Below are 15,307 nucleotides of genomic sequence, written 5' to 3'. Positions count from 1 at the left end.
GACTTTTGACAGTTTGACTATAATGTGCCATGGAAAAGAACTTTTTGAATTGTATCTATTTGTTGATCTGTGTTAGTACGTTCTTGCATTGCTATAAAGAACTACCTGAGACTGGGTAATTTATAAAGAAAAGAGGATTAATTGGCTCATGGTTCTGCAGGCTGTACAGGAAGTGTGGTTTGGGAAGCCTCAGGAAACTTATAATTATGGCAAAAGGTAAATGGGAAGCCGAAATGTCCTACATGGCTGGAGCAGGAGGAAGAGAGAAAATGGGGGGGGTGTTACACATTTTTAAACAAACAGGCCTCATGAGGACTTACTGTCATGAGAACTGCAAGGGGGAAATCTGCCCCCATGATCCAATCGCCTCCCCCTCAGCCCCTTCTCCAACACTGAGGATAACAATTCAACATGAGATTTTGGCAGAGATAGAATTCCAAACCATATCAGGATCTCTGAGCTTTCTGCATCTGAATGTTTAAATCTCTTACTAGACTAGGGAAATTTTCACCTATCACTTTGCTAAATAGGTTTTCTATGCCTTTGGGCTGGGCTTCTCTTTGTTTTCTGGAACATCCAATATTAGAATATTTGCTCACTTTATAGTTTTCCATATGTCAGATAGGCTTTGTTTATTCTTCTTTGTTTCTTTTTGACTGAGTTGTTTAAAAAGACCAGTCTTCAACTTCTGAAATTTTTTCTTCTGCTTGATCTGGTGTATTGTTGAAGCTCTCAAATGGACTTTTTATTTCATTTATTGAATTATTCATTTCCAGGATTTCTGTTTGATTCTTCGGTTATGATGTCTGTCTCTTTGGTTATTCTCATTCATATCCTGAATTGTTTTTCAGTTTATTTGTATTGTTTATCTGTGTTCTCTTATATCTCACAGAATGTCTTTAATATCACTATTTTGAATTCTTTTTCTGCTAATTCACACATTTCTTTTTCATTTGAATCTGCTGCACAATTCTTGTGTCCCTTTGGAGGTGTGACATTTCCTTGTTTTTTCACGTTTCTTGAGTCCTCGGATGTTGATATCTGCACATCTGACGTAACAATCGCTTCTTCCAATTTTGGGGACTGGTTTTTTTATGAGAAGACTTTTTCCTGAAGATATGTCTATGGTGGTGGCTGGGTGGGATACTTTAGCTATTATTCTGGGTACATGCAGTAGTTTAGTCTGTGTATGATTTCTTTGGCTATGAACAGCATCAGTAGTGTTTGTGATTTCCTCAGCGGCTTGGCTGTGATTGTCAGTGGAGGCTGTGGTGAGGCTTTTCTGGGGTCAGAAATACCAGGTTAGACAGATCTCAGGCCCTGGTGTTGGCAGCAGTGGGCCAAATGTGCCTGTCCTTAGGCCCATGAGTAGCATATGCTGGCCCTGGTGTTACCATGTCCAGGCAGGCTGATTCTTGGGCCTCCAGACAGCTTGCTTGTGTGCTAGCAGTGGCAGCAGTAGGATGGATGCATGGATGGGTCCTTGGGCCACTGGGCAGTGTGTCTGACATGGATGATGGTAGTAGCAATGGTGGGACAGCCTTTGGGCTCTCAGAAAGCACTTACTATTGTTAGCGGTGGTTGTGACAGGCTGGGCAAGCCAGTCCCCAAGCTCCCAGGTGGCACATGCAAGTGGGCACTGGTGGTAGTGGCAGGCTGGGTGGGCCCATCCCTAGGTCCCTGGGAGGAGTGCATAGATGGCCGGCATTGGTAGACTGGGTGGGGGGGATCACCAGGCCCCCAGATGGTATGCTTGGGCACTGGGGGTGCAGTGCCAGGCCACACAGTATGCATGGACACAGGCTATGGTGAATAGTGTGGGGTAATTTATGATGGTGGGTGTGGAAAGCCTGTACTCAGGGTACATGCAAGTGCATGGTAACCCCTGCCTTATTGATGTGTCCAGCTGGTATTGCACTCCTGCAGCCCTTCTGGGTTGGTGGGGGTTGTGGGATTCAGTAGGGCTGAAGGGATGTGGAGATATAGGATCTGTTGGGACCCAGGGCAGGATGCAGACTTTTAGGGGCTGGGCTCTCAAAATGGCACCATGCTACAGCTGGCTGCTCAGGACTTGGTGGGTGTGTGGGACCCAGCGTGGGCTCTTTCTCTGGAGCAATGCCATTATGTAGCATCCTGGCAAATCCCTATGCAAGTCTCAGGGCCTGTGAAGGACAAGAGGCTCTCCCATGGCTAGGGTTTCAGGTCCATGCTGAGTCCATGGTGGAAATGTAGACAGCTGGGAATCTCTCATTTACCATTTCCCTGCACTGGGGAGTCTCTGTGAGCTCCCGACTGATTCCAACTGGGCCAGCTGCCTCCCTTCCCTCTCCTTCTGTGCCTCACATATTTCCTGTCACTTCTCTGCTGAATTCCAGTGTCTCTCTTAGATGTCCCATTCAAAATGTTGTTACCTACTCACTCTTTTGGGTTCTTCTTTGTGGAAGAGGCAAGTGTCAGGTGCCTCTACTCAGCCATCTTGAGCCTGCCTACTTTTTATTGATCAATTATTAATGATTATAATATAACAACCCCCCCCAACCTATGAACCATGAACCCACTACCTGACAGAAACTAGAACATCATCAATAATTTACCATGGACTTCTTGGGGCAGCCACTGTTGGGATTGTGTGCCCCTTATTCTGTTACTTTCTAGAAAAAATGGAGTTGAGTCATATCTCTGTGTATTCCTGAAATGTGTGTTTTCTAACTTAGTGGTTCTGAGTGATATTAAAAGGGAATTATTCTGAGTAATTTTCTGAGACTTATGTCTCCCACTCTGTGTAGAGTTGCCAAGGGTCCTCTGCATTTCTCATGGGTGTATTCTGTATCCAGCGTGGCTGCTTCCTGGGATTCTGCTGTTTCTACTTCAGGTTAAATGCTCTCCAGTAGACGGGCAGGCCTGTTGTTCCCAAGAGTCTGCTATTACAGATGGCGCTGATAAAAACATTTGCAAACCCATCCCACAATCTGTTTGTTAGTGTTCTGGGGGTAGGACTTCTCGGGGTGGGACTGCTAGGGCAAAGCACACCCAGATTTTCATCCCAACAAGGTGCGCCACCTCCTTCAGGTGATCCGTAAGCCGAGGAGGAGGATGGTGGGAATACTGGGACGGCTGTTTCCAGTAGCAATGGAGTGTGCCAGAACCCGATGTCATGGTCTCAGGTTTTCAACCTGGCAGCCTCAGTCCAGGCTCCAGGCTCCTTAGTCTATACTGCAGGCAAACAGCTAGCCTCTCTTTAACTGAAAGTACAGCCCTCCAAACCCTCACCCTTGTCCCCTTGTTGCTGAGGGGCAGAGGAGGCTCTGTGTTTGTAGCTTTGTGTTTTAGGGGAGAATGCCCAGTGCTTTATTTTTTTTAAAAAAATTTATTTTTATTTATTTATTTATTTTGAGATGGAGTCCCACTCTGTCGCAGGCTGGAGTGTAGTGGTGCAATCTCTCCTTACTGCAAACTCTGCCTCCCAGGTTCAAGTGATTCTCCTGCCTCAGTCTCCCAAGTAACTGGGACTACAGGTGCATGCCACCATACCCAGCTAATTTTTGTATTTTTAGTAGAGACAGGGTTTCACCATGTTAGCCAAGGTCTCAATCTCTTGACCTTGTGATCCACCCGCCTTGGCCTCCCAAAGTGCTGGGATTATAGTTTGATATTACATATATGCAATGCTGTTTAATGATGTCTCAGAAGCTCTTTTCATTTTTCTTAATTCTTTTTCTTCCTCTCCTTCATTTTGGATAATTTCTATTGATGTGCCTTCAAGATCATGGACTATTCTTCAATCTCATTCTACTTTTATGTCTATCATGTGGATTTTAAAATATCAGCTATTGTACTTTTTAGTTCTAGCATTCCCATTTAAAAAATAGTTTTGATTTCTCTACTGAGATTCTCTATCTTTGATCCTGTTTGAGTTAATTTTGTATATGGTGTGAGGTAAGGGTTAAAAATAATCTTTTGTGTGTGGATATCCTGTTTTCCCATTGCCATTTGTTAAAAGTCTGTCCTTCCCTCATTGAAAGGTCTTGACAGCCTTGTCAAAAATTATTTGACTGTAGTTGTGAGTTTATTTCTGGGCTCTCTATGCTATTCCATTAGTCTATATATTGGTCTTTATGCCAGTACCACAGCTTCGATTATTGTAGTGTTGTAGTAAGTTTTGAAATCAGAAAGTGTGACTCCTCCAGCTCTGTTCTTTTTTTATGATTGATTTGGCTATTTAAGGTCCCTTGAGATGCCACATAAATTTTAGGATGGGTTTTTCTATTTCTGCAATAAACATCCTTGGGATTTTGACAGGGATTGCATTGAATCTGTAGATTGCTTTGGTTAGTATGGACATATTAACAATTTCCAATTCATGAACATGGAATATGTTTCCATTTATTTATGTTGCCTTCAATTTCTTTCAACAATGTTTTGTAGTTTTTGTTACACAATTATTTTACTTCTTTGGTTAACTCCTATTTTATTCTTTTTAATGTATTGTAAATGGAATTGTTATTGTACTTTCCTTTTGAGATTATGCTTGTTAGTTTATGGAAATAGAATTGATTTTTGTGTTTTGCTTTTGTATCCTGCTACTTTGCTGAATTCATTTATTACTTCTTATAGTTTTTTTGTGGAATATTTAGAGTTTTCTACATATAAAAATCATATCACAGAGTTAACTTTACTTCTTGCTTTCCAATTTGGATGCTTTTTGTTTCTTTCTTTCTTTCTTTTACAAAAAATTGCCTAGTTGTTCTTAGTAAAATTTCCAGTACTATGCTGGCTTTGTTCCCAATATTAGAGAAGAAGCTTTCAGTCTTTCACCATTGGGTATGAGGCTTGCTGTGGGTCTTTCATGTATGGCTTGTATTGTGTTAAGGTAGTTTTCTTCTATTCTTAGTTTTTTTATTGTTGTCATCATGAAAGCATCTTGAATTTTGTGAAATGTCTTTTCTATATCAATTGAGATGATCATGTGGCTTTTTCCTTCGTTCTGTTATTATGGTGTCAAGTTCCAAGTGATCTGGTGTTGACATCTGTAGGCTCAGAGATTCTACTGTCCCTGTAGTACGGGGTGCACATGGCTTTCTGCTGAACATGCCCAGAAGTCATTCTGGCCCTTGGAACCTTCTATATTCAGCTCACACATATCCTGCTGGGGCTGTCCACGGGGCACTTCACTGGCCTGACATGCTTCCCTGGGAACACACTTGGACCAACTTGATTTCCTTAGAGCTGTGTCTCCATGCATGAGGGCCAGTGGTGTTGTTTCATCTTGGTTCTTAACTAGGAGGATTTCTCAAGACAAAGATCCATGGTCACCACTCACAAGAAGTTCTCTGTGACCCACACCCGTTGTCCCCACTCATCCTATGGACAAGTGATTTCCATGTTCTTTCTCCATCTGCTAGCTCTCTCATCCAGCTCTAAGCTCTCAGGACATCCACAGAACAGCTGGAAACACTCTATTCTATCTCACATTGACTATGGAGCCTTCCTGAGCCATGGGAGGAGTGTAAACTTCTGTCTTTTAAGGACCATCATCACACAGAGAGGAAAATCTGGAGATCTGAGTTTTTGGAATCTCACAAAAGTAACTCAGGTAAAAATTTTAAAGAACAAAGAAGAATCCAGATGCAGACAGTAAAACACTCTGGCGGGTTTCCAAGCATACCAAGAGTTCGAAGAAGGTACAATTAGTCATGAAACTAAGGGCCAAACAAAACCCAGAGACACCTACAACAGAAAATTAAACTCCAGGAGACAGCATTGAGGAAGAAAAACAAGGAAGGCAGGCGTGCTTCTGTGCTGTGGGGATGCCTGGGTCCAGGTATAAAGGCTGCCCAGGGAGGCCATCCCCAGACATCACTGTCTTCTGCCTCGACCTTATCCAGCCACACATCACCATGTGCCATACCAGCTGCTCCTCAGGCTGCCAGCCAACCTGCTGCGTGTCCAGCCCCTGCCAGGCATCCTGCTGCGTGCCTGTGGGCTGCCAGTCCTCCGTGTGTGTGCCCGTGAGCTTCAAGCCAGCTGTGTGCGTGCCTGTGAGCTGCCAGTCTTCCGTGTGCGTGCCTGTGAGCTGCAGGCCCATCGTGTGTGTGGCCCCCTCCTGCCAGTCCTCCCTGTGCGTGCCTGTGAGCTGCAGGCCCGTTGTTTATGCGGCTCTCTCCTGTCAGTCCTCCGGGTGCTGCCAGCCCTCCTGCGCCAGCGTCCTCTGCAGACCCATCTCCTGCGGCATCCCTTCCTGCTGCTGACCAAGAATCTCCAGACCCGCTGCTCCCAGTGCAGATGAGGCCACACCTGCACACTCCCCGGATGAGTCCTCGGTTGATCTTCTGCACATGGGGCAGGTGAAAAGCATGCTCAGTGAACCCTCTGAATTCTGGATCGAGAATATGACAGAATGATCTGGAGCCCTTGCTGACCTTGCCTATCCCCCCAGGGAAGTCCGGGGTCCTAGAGTCATTCTCTGACCCCACGAGAGCCAAATAAACCAGCTTTCCCTATGCAGCTCTGTGTTTCTGGTCTTTGTTTTTTATTTCCATACTCCCTGCTGTCTATTCTGCTGATTACATAGAATTTGCTGCTAAACCCTCTTCAGTGATCCCTTCACACAGTCCTCATCAGAAGGTAGTGTCCCGGGTGGAGGGTGTGGCTAAAGATGCCCATGTGGTCTCGCCCAAGACTCCCAGGGCCCAGGTGCAGTGGCCACAGCAGTGACTTACCCTCCTGTGGTGGAGTGAGTGGTCTTCCCCACTGGCTGTCCACTCCTGCTCCAGGCTAGCAAGCCCTGCACTGATGGCCAAAGCCTCAGAGCACCGAGGATCGGGTTTTCCCATGTGGTTGGTGGACGTCCTGTTCCCAGGTCAGGGAGGATCTCAGGTTTACAGAACTGGATTAGTTCTGCAGCACACACTCCCATCACTGGTCCACAGAGGCTCAGTTCTTATTGATTGACTGATGACCAATTACTGAGAATCCTAATACAATAAACCCCCATGAACCCACTGCCTGACATAGAAATGAGAACATCATCAATAATTTACCATGAACTTCTTGGGGCAGCCACTATTGGGATTGTGTGATCCTTATTCTGTTACTTTCTAGAAAAAATAGAGTTGAGTCATATCTCTGTGTATTCCTGCAATGCGTGTTTCCTAATTTAGTAATTTCTGATGATATGAAAAAGGAATTATTCTGAATGTAATCTGGAACTTGCTTTTCCCAGTCTGTGTTGTGCTGGTGGCGTTCTTCTGCATTTCCCCTGTCTGGGCTGCATTCTCCTTCTGGGGGGCTCTGCTGTGGCTGTCTCAGGTTAAACGTTCCCCAGTAGATGGGCCAGCCCTCTTGCCCCAGGAGTCTGCTATTCCAGATAGTATAGCCCAGAACTGTCCCCGAAGGGTATTCTCACTACTGGCTGTCTTAGATTCCAAGCTTTCTATTTGCCTTGGAGGCAGATGTTGAGTTTAGAGTTGAAAAACTTGTTTCATCATCTTTTAGGCAAGGTGATCAGGGACCTATTGTGTTGTTTAAATTGGGGGATTTTGGATAAAACTGAGCAAGAAATGGAACCAATCAATCTAGACATATAAATGCTTGCAGCTGAACACATTCAAACCCATGAACACATGCAATGTGTGCACTATACAACATGCACACACTTATGCACACACGTAAGCACTCTGGTCCCCCAGGCTGGGAGTTGGAGGTGAAACTGGAAATCAGAGCATGAGAGGAGGGAGGGCTGGTAACCAAAAAATGCTTCTGGAGGGAAGCATGGATGAGGCCTGGCTCAGCCCCCGCCCTCCAGAGCTGTGGGGCCCTCAGGGCCACTTGGAGCCCACGTTCTGTGCTGCTAGTGCTCCACATGGGGCATGTGTTAGTGAGTCCAGGTTTTTGCGTGGACATATTTGTTTCTCTCTCTTGGGTGAACGTCTAGGAGTGGAATAGCTGGGTCATATGCTAAGTGTCTTGTTGCCAACACCGTCCTGTCCTGATAAATGCAGCTTTATAGCAGGTCTTGAAATCAGCTAGTGTGAGTTCTCCAATTTTGTTCTTCTTTTAAGAAGTTGTTTAGGCTACTCTAGTTTCTTTGTCTTTCCATACAGATATTTGAATAAGCTTATCAATATCTGCAGAATTTGTATTGAGATTTTGATTGGGAGTGTATTGAAACTATACATCAGTTTGGGGGAGAGTTGACATATCCAGCCATCCATAACATGGTCCATTTATTTAGGTTTTCTCTGATTTTTCTCATCAATATTTTGTAGTTTTCACTGTATATATTTTATTTCCTCATAATTTACCCCTAAGTATTTTATAATGTTTAATGCTATTATGGTCCTATTTTTAAGTTTCAATTTCTGATTGTTGATTGCTAGTATATTAAAATAAATTGATTTTTGTATATTGGCATTTTTTCTTTGACCTTGTTAAATTCACTTACTAGTTCTTGTAGCTTTATTGTAGAATTTGGGGGATTTTCTAGGTAGACGATAATATAATATGTTAATAGAGACTGTGTTATTTCTTCCTTTCCAGCCTGCATGCTTTTTACTTCACTGTTTGGGAAGTCCAGTATGGTAATAAACAGCAGAGGCAAAAGCGAATGTTCTTGCTTTATTCTTGATTTTAAGGGAAAGCATACAGTCTTTCATCATTAAGTATGATATTAGCTATAGGTTTTCACAGATGTTCTTTAAAAGATGTTGCTTTTAATTTCTAGTTTGCTAACAGTTTTTGTTCTGAATGGATGTTGAATTTTATCCAAAGCCGTTTCTGAATCTATTGAGATAATAATATGGTGCTTCCTCTTTAGTCTGTTGATATGGTGAATTATATAAGTTGATTTTTTAACACTGAACCAACCTTGCATTCTTGGGATAAATCCCACATGATCATGACCTTTTATCTCTTTTATGTATTTCTGGTTTGAATTTGCTAGTATTTCGTTGATAATTTTGGCATCTATATCCGTAAGAGATATTATTAGTAGTATATAGTTTTCTTGTAATACTTCTGTTCAAATTTGATATCAAGATTATGCTGGCCCTATAAATTTAATTGGGAATGATTCCTTTCCTTCTATTTTCTGTAAGAGATCATGTAGAATTGGTTATATTTCTTCTTTAAATGTTTGGTAGAATTTTCCAGGGAAGTCATTTGCCTCTAGTTTTGTTCGTTGAAAGGTTTTAACTGAAAATTCAACTTCTTTAATAGATATGATACTATTCAGGCTACCTACTTCTCTGGAATAAGCTTTCATACTTTAAAAAAAAGTGCCAATTTTATGTACATTATTAAATTTAGTGGTACGAAGTTGTTTACGTCGTTCCTCTATCATGCTTTTAACAACTGTAAGATTTGTAATGATGTCTCTTTTTCACTCCTAATATTGCTATTTTGTGTCTCTTCTTTCTTTTTATTATAATTTTCCTGATCGGTCTGGCTAGATGCTTATTCATTTCATTGTTCTTTTTTTTTTTTTTTTTTTTTGAGACGGAGTCTTGCTCTGTCACCCAGGCTGGAGTGCTGTGGCCGGATCTCAGCTCACTGCAAGCTCCGCCTCCCGGGTTCCCGCCATTCTCCTGCCTCAGCCTCCGGAGTAGCTGGGACTACAGGCGCCCGCCACCTCGCCCGGCTAGTTTTTTTGTATTTTTTAGTAGAGACGGGGTTTCACCATGTTCGCCAGGATGGTCTCGATCTCCTGACCTTGTGATCCGCCCGTCTCGGCCTCCCAAAGTGCTGGGATTACAGGCTTGAGCCACCGCGCCCGGCCCATTTCATTGTTCTTTTCAAAGAAGCAGCTTTTGGCTTCATTGAAATTTTTTCCGTTTTCTACTTCATTATTTTTTTGCAGATTTTTAATTATTTATTTTGCTAATTTTGAGTTTAATTTGCTTTCTTTTCTTTAAAGTGCAGACTTAGATAACTGATTTCAGGACTTTCTTCTTTGTGAATATAAGCACTTACTGATATAATTTTATCCCTCTAAACACCATTTTAGCCATGTTCCATATATTTTGACATGTTTTCTTTTAATTTGTATTTAATTCAAAATATTTTCTAATTTCTCTTGTGATTCTTCTTTGAACCATGGGTTATCTAGAAGTGTGTTGGTTAGTTTACAGTTCTGCAGGGTGTTTCTAGTTATCATTTTGTTGTTAATGTCTAATTTAATTTCTTTGTGGTCAGAGAACATACATTGTGTTAGTTCAACTTTTTTTATATGGGTTGAAGTTTATTTTACGGCCAGAATATAGTCTTTTTGGTGAATGTTTCATGTGTTTGAAAAGAATGTGTATCTGTTATTGTTGGGTGGAGTGTTCTATAAATATCCATTAGATCAAGTTGATTGATGGTGTTGTCCAGGCCTTCTGTATCCTTCCTGATTTTCTGTCTACTTGTTCTCTTGAAGCTGAAGTCCAGTGACCAATCTGATTTATCTGTTTCTCCTTTCCCTTCTCAGTTTTTTTGTTGCGTGTGTTTTGAAAGTTGGCTGTTTGGTGCTTACACATTTAGAGTTGTTATGTTTCCATGGTGAATTGATGCTTTATCATTATGTAATATTCCTTTTTATCCCTGGTGATATTTCTTTTGTGAAGCTGACTTTGTTTGATATTAATATAACCATTCCAATTTTATTTGATTAATGTTTGTGTGGTATATTTTTCCATCTGCTTACTTTTAACCTATCTATGTTTTTATATTTAATGTGAGGTTTCCGGTAGATAGAATATAGTTGGATCCTGAATTATTTAATCTAATTAAAAATCTCTGTTTTTTAGTTTTGGTGTTTAGATGATTTGCATTTAATTTAATTTAAGTTTTGATCTACTTAATGTAAAATATCACTTTGCTATTCGTATTCTATTTGTTCCATCTGTTCCTTTTTATTTTTGCCCTCTTTCTATGCCACTTTTTGGATTAGCTTTCTTAGTTTTTCCCTTTTATATCTACTTTTTGTATACATCTTGATAGAGTTTGGATTTGTGTCCCCGCCCAAATCTCATGTTGAATTGTAATCTCTATCGTTGGAGGTGGGATCTGGTGGGAGGTGATTGGATCATGGGGGTGGATCTCATGAATGGTTTAGCAGCATCCCCTTGGTGCTGTCCTTGAGACAGTGGGTTCGTTCTCGGGAGACCTCGTTGTTTAAACGCGTGTGGCCCCTCCCCTGTCTTTCTCTCTTGCTCCTGCTCTGGCCACTGATGTGCCTGCTCCCCCTTCACCTTCCACCGTGCCTGTAAGTGTGCTCACAATTCTGCCTCCCCAGAAGCTGAGCAGATGCCAGGATTATGCTTCCTGTGCAGCTTGCAGAACTGTGAGCCAATTAAACCTCCTTCCTTTATAAATTACTCAGTCTCAGGTATTTCCTTGTAGCAAGGCGATAATAGCCTAATACATCTTTTCAAACTTATTTGGCCTAAGATTTACAATATAAACCTTTACTGTAACAAAGTATGCCTCCGGGTAATATGATGCCACTTCATCTGTAAGTGGCAGGACTTTACGGCGGTGTACCTCCATGTCCTCTTTTATATTCCTTGTGTGATTGTTGCCATGTTTTACTTTTACTTATGTTAAAAATCCCACAATGCATTGTCACTATTTTTGCTCTGGACAGTCAATTAGTTATAATGCTTTTTATATTTATCTTCTTTTAAAATAATTTCTAGAGCTCTTCTTTTCTTTCTGTCTCTTTTTTTCCCCGCTAAGACAGAGTCTTGCTCTGTCGCCCAGGCTGGAGTGCAGTGGTGCAATCTTGGCTCACTGCAACCTCCGCCTCCTGGGTTCAAGCAATTCTCCTGCCTTAGCCTCCTGAGTAGCTGGGATTACAAGAGCACGCCACCACGCCTGGCTAATTTTTGTATTTTTAGTAGAGATGGGGTTTCACCATGTTGGCCAGGCTGGCCTCAAACTCTTGACCTCAGGTGATCCACCCACCTCGGCCTCCCAAAGTGCTGGGATTACAGACGTGAACCACTGCACCCAGCCAAGAGCTCTTCTTTTCTTTGTATGAATCCAAGTTTCTATCTGCTGTCATATTCCTTGGCTCAAAGAAATTTTTTAAGAATTTCTTGTAGTGCATGTGTGCGGTTAATGAAGTCTTTCAGTTTTTGTTCATCTTTTAGTGTCATGGAGTCGACAGATTTTCTTTCAGTATTTTAAAGATGTACTTTGGGTCGTGTGATTTCTGATTAGAAGTCTGATGTAAACCTTACCTTTGTCCTTATGCTTGTAGTCTGCTTTTAAAATATGGATGCTTTCAAGATTTCCCTTTTTACCTTTGGTTTTTGTCAGTCACAGATTTAATGTGACATGTCTGGTCATTTGTAGTGGGGATATAGTTACCCAATTTGGGGTTCTCTGAACTTTTTGGATATGGGGCTTTATGTATTTCATTATTTTTAGAATATTTCTCAGCTATTACTTCTTTGAATATTTCTTCTGCCCTGCCCTCTCTTTCTTCTCTTTCAGAGACTCCAATTACATCCATAAATGAGGATTTGATATTGTCCCAGAGCTTTTCGATGTTTTTCTCTTGTCTTCCTCCACCCTCCTCTTTCTCTTTGTGTTTTAATTTGGTCAATTTATATTTACATGTCTTCAAATTCTAAGCTTCCACACCTGGTTGTATCAAGTATACTGATGAGCCCACTGAAGGAAGCCATCTTTGATATTGTATTTTGATTTTTACCAGATCCACTTGACCCTTTCTTATAGTTTCCATCTGTCTCATGAAATTACCCATCTCTTCATATATGGTTCTAATGCTTTATCCTTGACCCTTTAATCTATTCATTACAGTTAAAGTTACAGCCTGATAGCTGTAAACCTGTGTCATTTTACTTTTTATTTTTAGAGATAGTGTCTTGCTCTTTTACCCAGGCTGGTGCAATCTCAGCTCACTGCAGCCTTGAACTACGAGGCTTAAACAACTCTCCAGCCTCAGCCTCCCAATGTGCTGGGGTTATAGGTGTGAACTGTGCCCAGTTCTTGGGTCACTTTTGAATCCAGTTTTGTTGATTTCTTTGCCGACAATGGCTTGGTTTTTCCTTGCTTTTTTGCATGTCTTATAATTTTTTATTGAATATCAGACTTCAACATTTCCTTCTGGAAATGCATGTGTCTCTTTTTCTGTCAGGTCATCCGTGTGTAGGGGGAGGTGGATGAATCAATCTGGTCAGACATTGACGGTGGTTTGGGTTTTGTTGTTACCGTGGTTGCCTTCAGTGCACCAGTGGCTTGCGTTTAGGGTATATCAGTGCTTGCGCTTAAGATGAGGGGTGGGGAGGTCAGTGCATTTGCTCCATCCTCAGTTTTCACACGCCCCTGCATGCCTGACATTCAGAGGAGATCTCTACACACTTCTGCCTTTCCCCAGAGGCAGGCTGATGTTGCTTTTTGAGCTGTGCCTGCTAGGCTGGAGCTGGAGACAGGAGGCCTCTCTGTCCTGGTCCAGTGTCAGTCTTAGGCAGGCCCTTTGCCTGTGGGACTTAGAGAATGAGACTTTCTTGGACTTCCTGCTGCCCCTCCCCGGGACAGACGAGCTCTGCGCTGTATTTGTGGTGGTGGTTGTTTGAAAGAGTTTCCTGCCCTCTTTGCCATAGTAATCCTTTGAGGTATTGCATGGGATCTGGGGCCCAGGACTATTTCCCATCCCTCCTTCTGGGTAGAGGATTGTGTTTTCTTCTACCCTCCCCCTAACACTTTCCATCTGAAAGCTTCTCTCTGGTGGTCTTTATACCCGGGTCCCAGGCATCTGGGTAACATAAAAACACAACAGTTGTCTTCCTCATGGTGGTTTCCACCGTGTTTCCCAACATCTTACTATCCCAGTGTGAAGCTTGAGGACTGAGTGTGGGGACAGCACCTTCGGGCCACTCCCCCAACCAAGAACCCTCCACTTCAGCTCAGCCATCAGGAAGGAGGCTCTCTGAAGAGGTGCTGCTGCCGTTAAAGTTGGTATGTACCTTCAAGGAAAGAACTTACAAAATACATGAGGATAAAAGAGAGAGACGAGGTGTATAGGGACGGCTGATTTATTTGGCTCACATGGGTTTTAGTTTCCTGCCGGAGTGAGAGAAGGACTCTGGCAGCCAGGACTTCCTTGAGGAGGTTCCCAGGGTCACAGAAGGTCTGAATCATTTTTCCATGTTCTCACCCCAAAGTTCAGAGGTTTCCTTGAGCATGCTTTTCATCTGCCCCATGTGTACAGTCTGGGGGTCCACCAGATGCTAGTTCATGGAGGGATACAGGTGTGTACCCCTGTGTACCAGGAGCAGCTGGTCAGCAGCAGGAAGGGGCGCTGTAGGAGATGGGTCTGCAGAGGATGGTGGTGCAGGGGGGCTGGCAACACCCAGAAGATTGGCAGGAGGGAGTCACATATATGATGGGCCTGTAGCTCACAGGCACGCACACAGAGGGCTGGCAGGAGGGGGCCACACACACAATGCGCGTGCAGCTCATGGGCACGCACACGGAGGACTGGCAGCTCACGGGCATGTAGCAGGATGCCTGGCAGGGGCTGGGTATGCAGCAGGTTGGCTGGCAGCCTGGGGAGCAGCTGGTTTGGCACATGATGGTGTGTGGCTGGGCTGGTACTGGGGAGGAGGGTGGTGATGTCTGGAAACCGCTACTCTGGTGGTCTTTATACCTGGGTCCCGGGCATCTAGGTAACACAAAAACACAACTGTTGTCTTCCTCGTGGTTGCTGCCACTGTGTTTCCCAACATCTTATTTTCTCGCGTGCGCTTTCCCGCGTTATGCTCTACCATAAATATCTTTGGCCTCGTGGTTAGTTTCTTCTGTAAACAGGATGTTCTGGTTTGACATTATGCAGGTTTCTTGTCGATTTTTTTCAGGCTACTACTGTGCACATAGCACCACTGGCTCGACTCAAAGTACCAAATCCTGTTTTTTCACTTTTGTTTCATGCTATCAAGGAAGATGTTGAGATAGTAATGTGTTTTGAGCTTTTATTTTGTAGAGTAAAACTTTAAAGCACAGGTTGGCAAACTATGGTCTGGGAGCCAAATTTGGCCCACTGCCTGTTTTTCAAATGAACTTTTATTGGATCACAGCATGCCATTAGTTTATGTGTTGTCTGTGGCTTCTTTTGCACTGCATTGGTACAACTGAGTAGTTATGGAAGAGACAGTAACATGCAAAGCCTAAAATATTTGCCATCTGCCCTTTACAGAAAGTTAGCCAACCCTGCCATAGAGTAATCTATACAAGAAGTTATTTGCTCATTCAACAAATATATATTGTGTAGTAGCAGCAAAGAGGTCTTGGCTTCAAGAGC

At 42.9% G+C, this 15,307-nt stretch overlaps 2 protein-coding genes across 2 annotated transcripts; one reads left to right on the top strand and one right to left on the bottom strand.

Moving 5' to 3' along the window:
- Positions 1-4,701: 4,701 nt before the first annotated feature.
- LOC108584863 (keratin-associated protein 12-2-like) lies at positions 4,702-9,467 on the top strand. Its single transcript, XM_021935427.2, has one exon. It carries the CDS (start codon positions 5,808-5,810, stop codon positions 6,246-6,248), a length of 441 nt encoding a protein of 146 aa, XP_021791119.2. The 5' UTR covers positions 4,702-5,807; the 3' UTR covers positions 6,249-9,467.
- Positions 9,468-14,224: 4,757 nt separating this feature from the next.
- On the bottom strand, positions 14,225-14,708 carry LOC101024936 (keratin-associated protein 12-3). The gene has a single exon (XM_003918748.5). The coding sequence runs from the start codon at positions 14,578-14,580 to the stop codon at positions 14,290-14,292; it is 291 nt and encodes a 96-aa protein (XP_003918797.1). The 5' UTR covers positions 14,581-14,708; the 3' UTR covers positions 14,225-14,289.
- Positions 14,709-15,307: the final 599 nt, after the last annotated feature.

This window comes from Papio anubis, chromosome 4 (assembly GCF_008728515.1).
Source record: "Papio anubis isolate 15944 chromosome 4, Panubis1.0, whole genome shotgun sequence".
Classification (NCBI taxonomy): Eukaryota; Metazoa; Chordata; class Mammalia; order Primates; family Cercopithecidae; genus Papio; species Papio anubis.
This window is presented reverse-complemented; position numbering and strand designations above follow the sequence as displayed.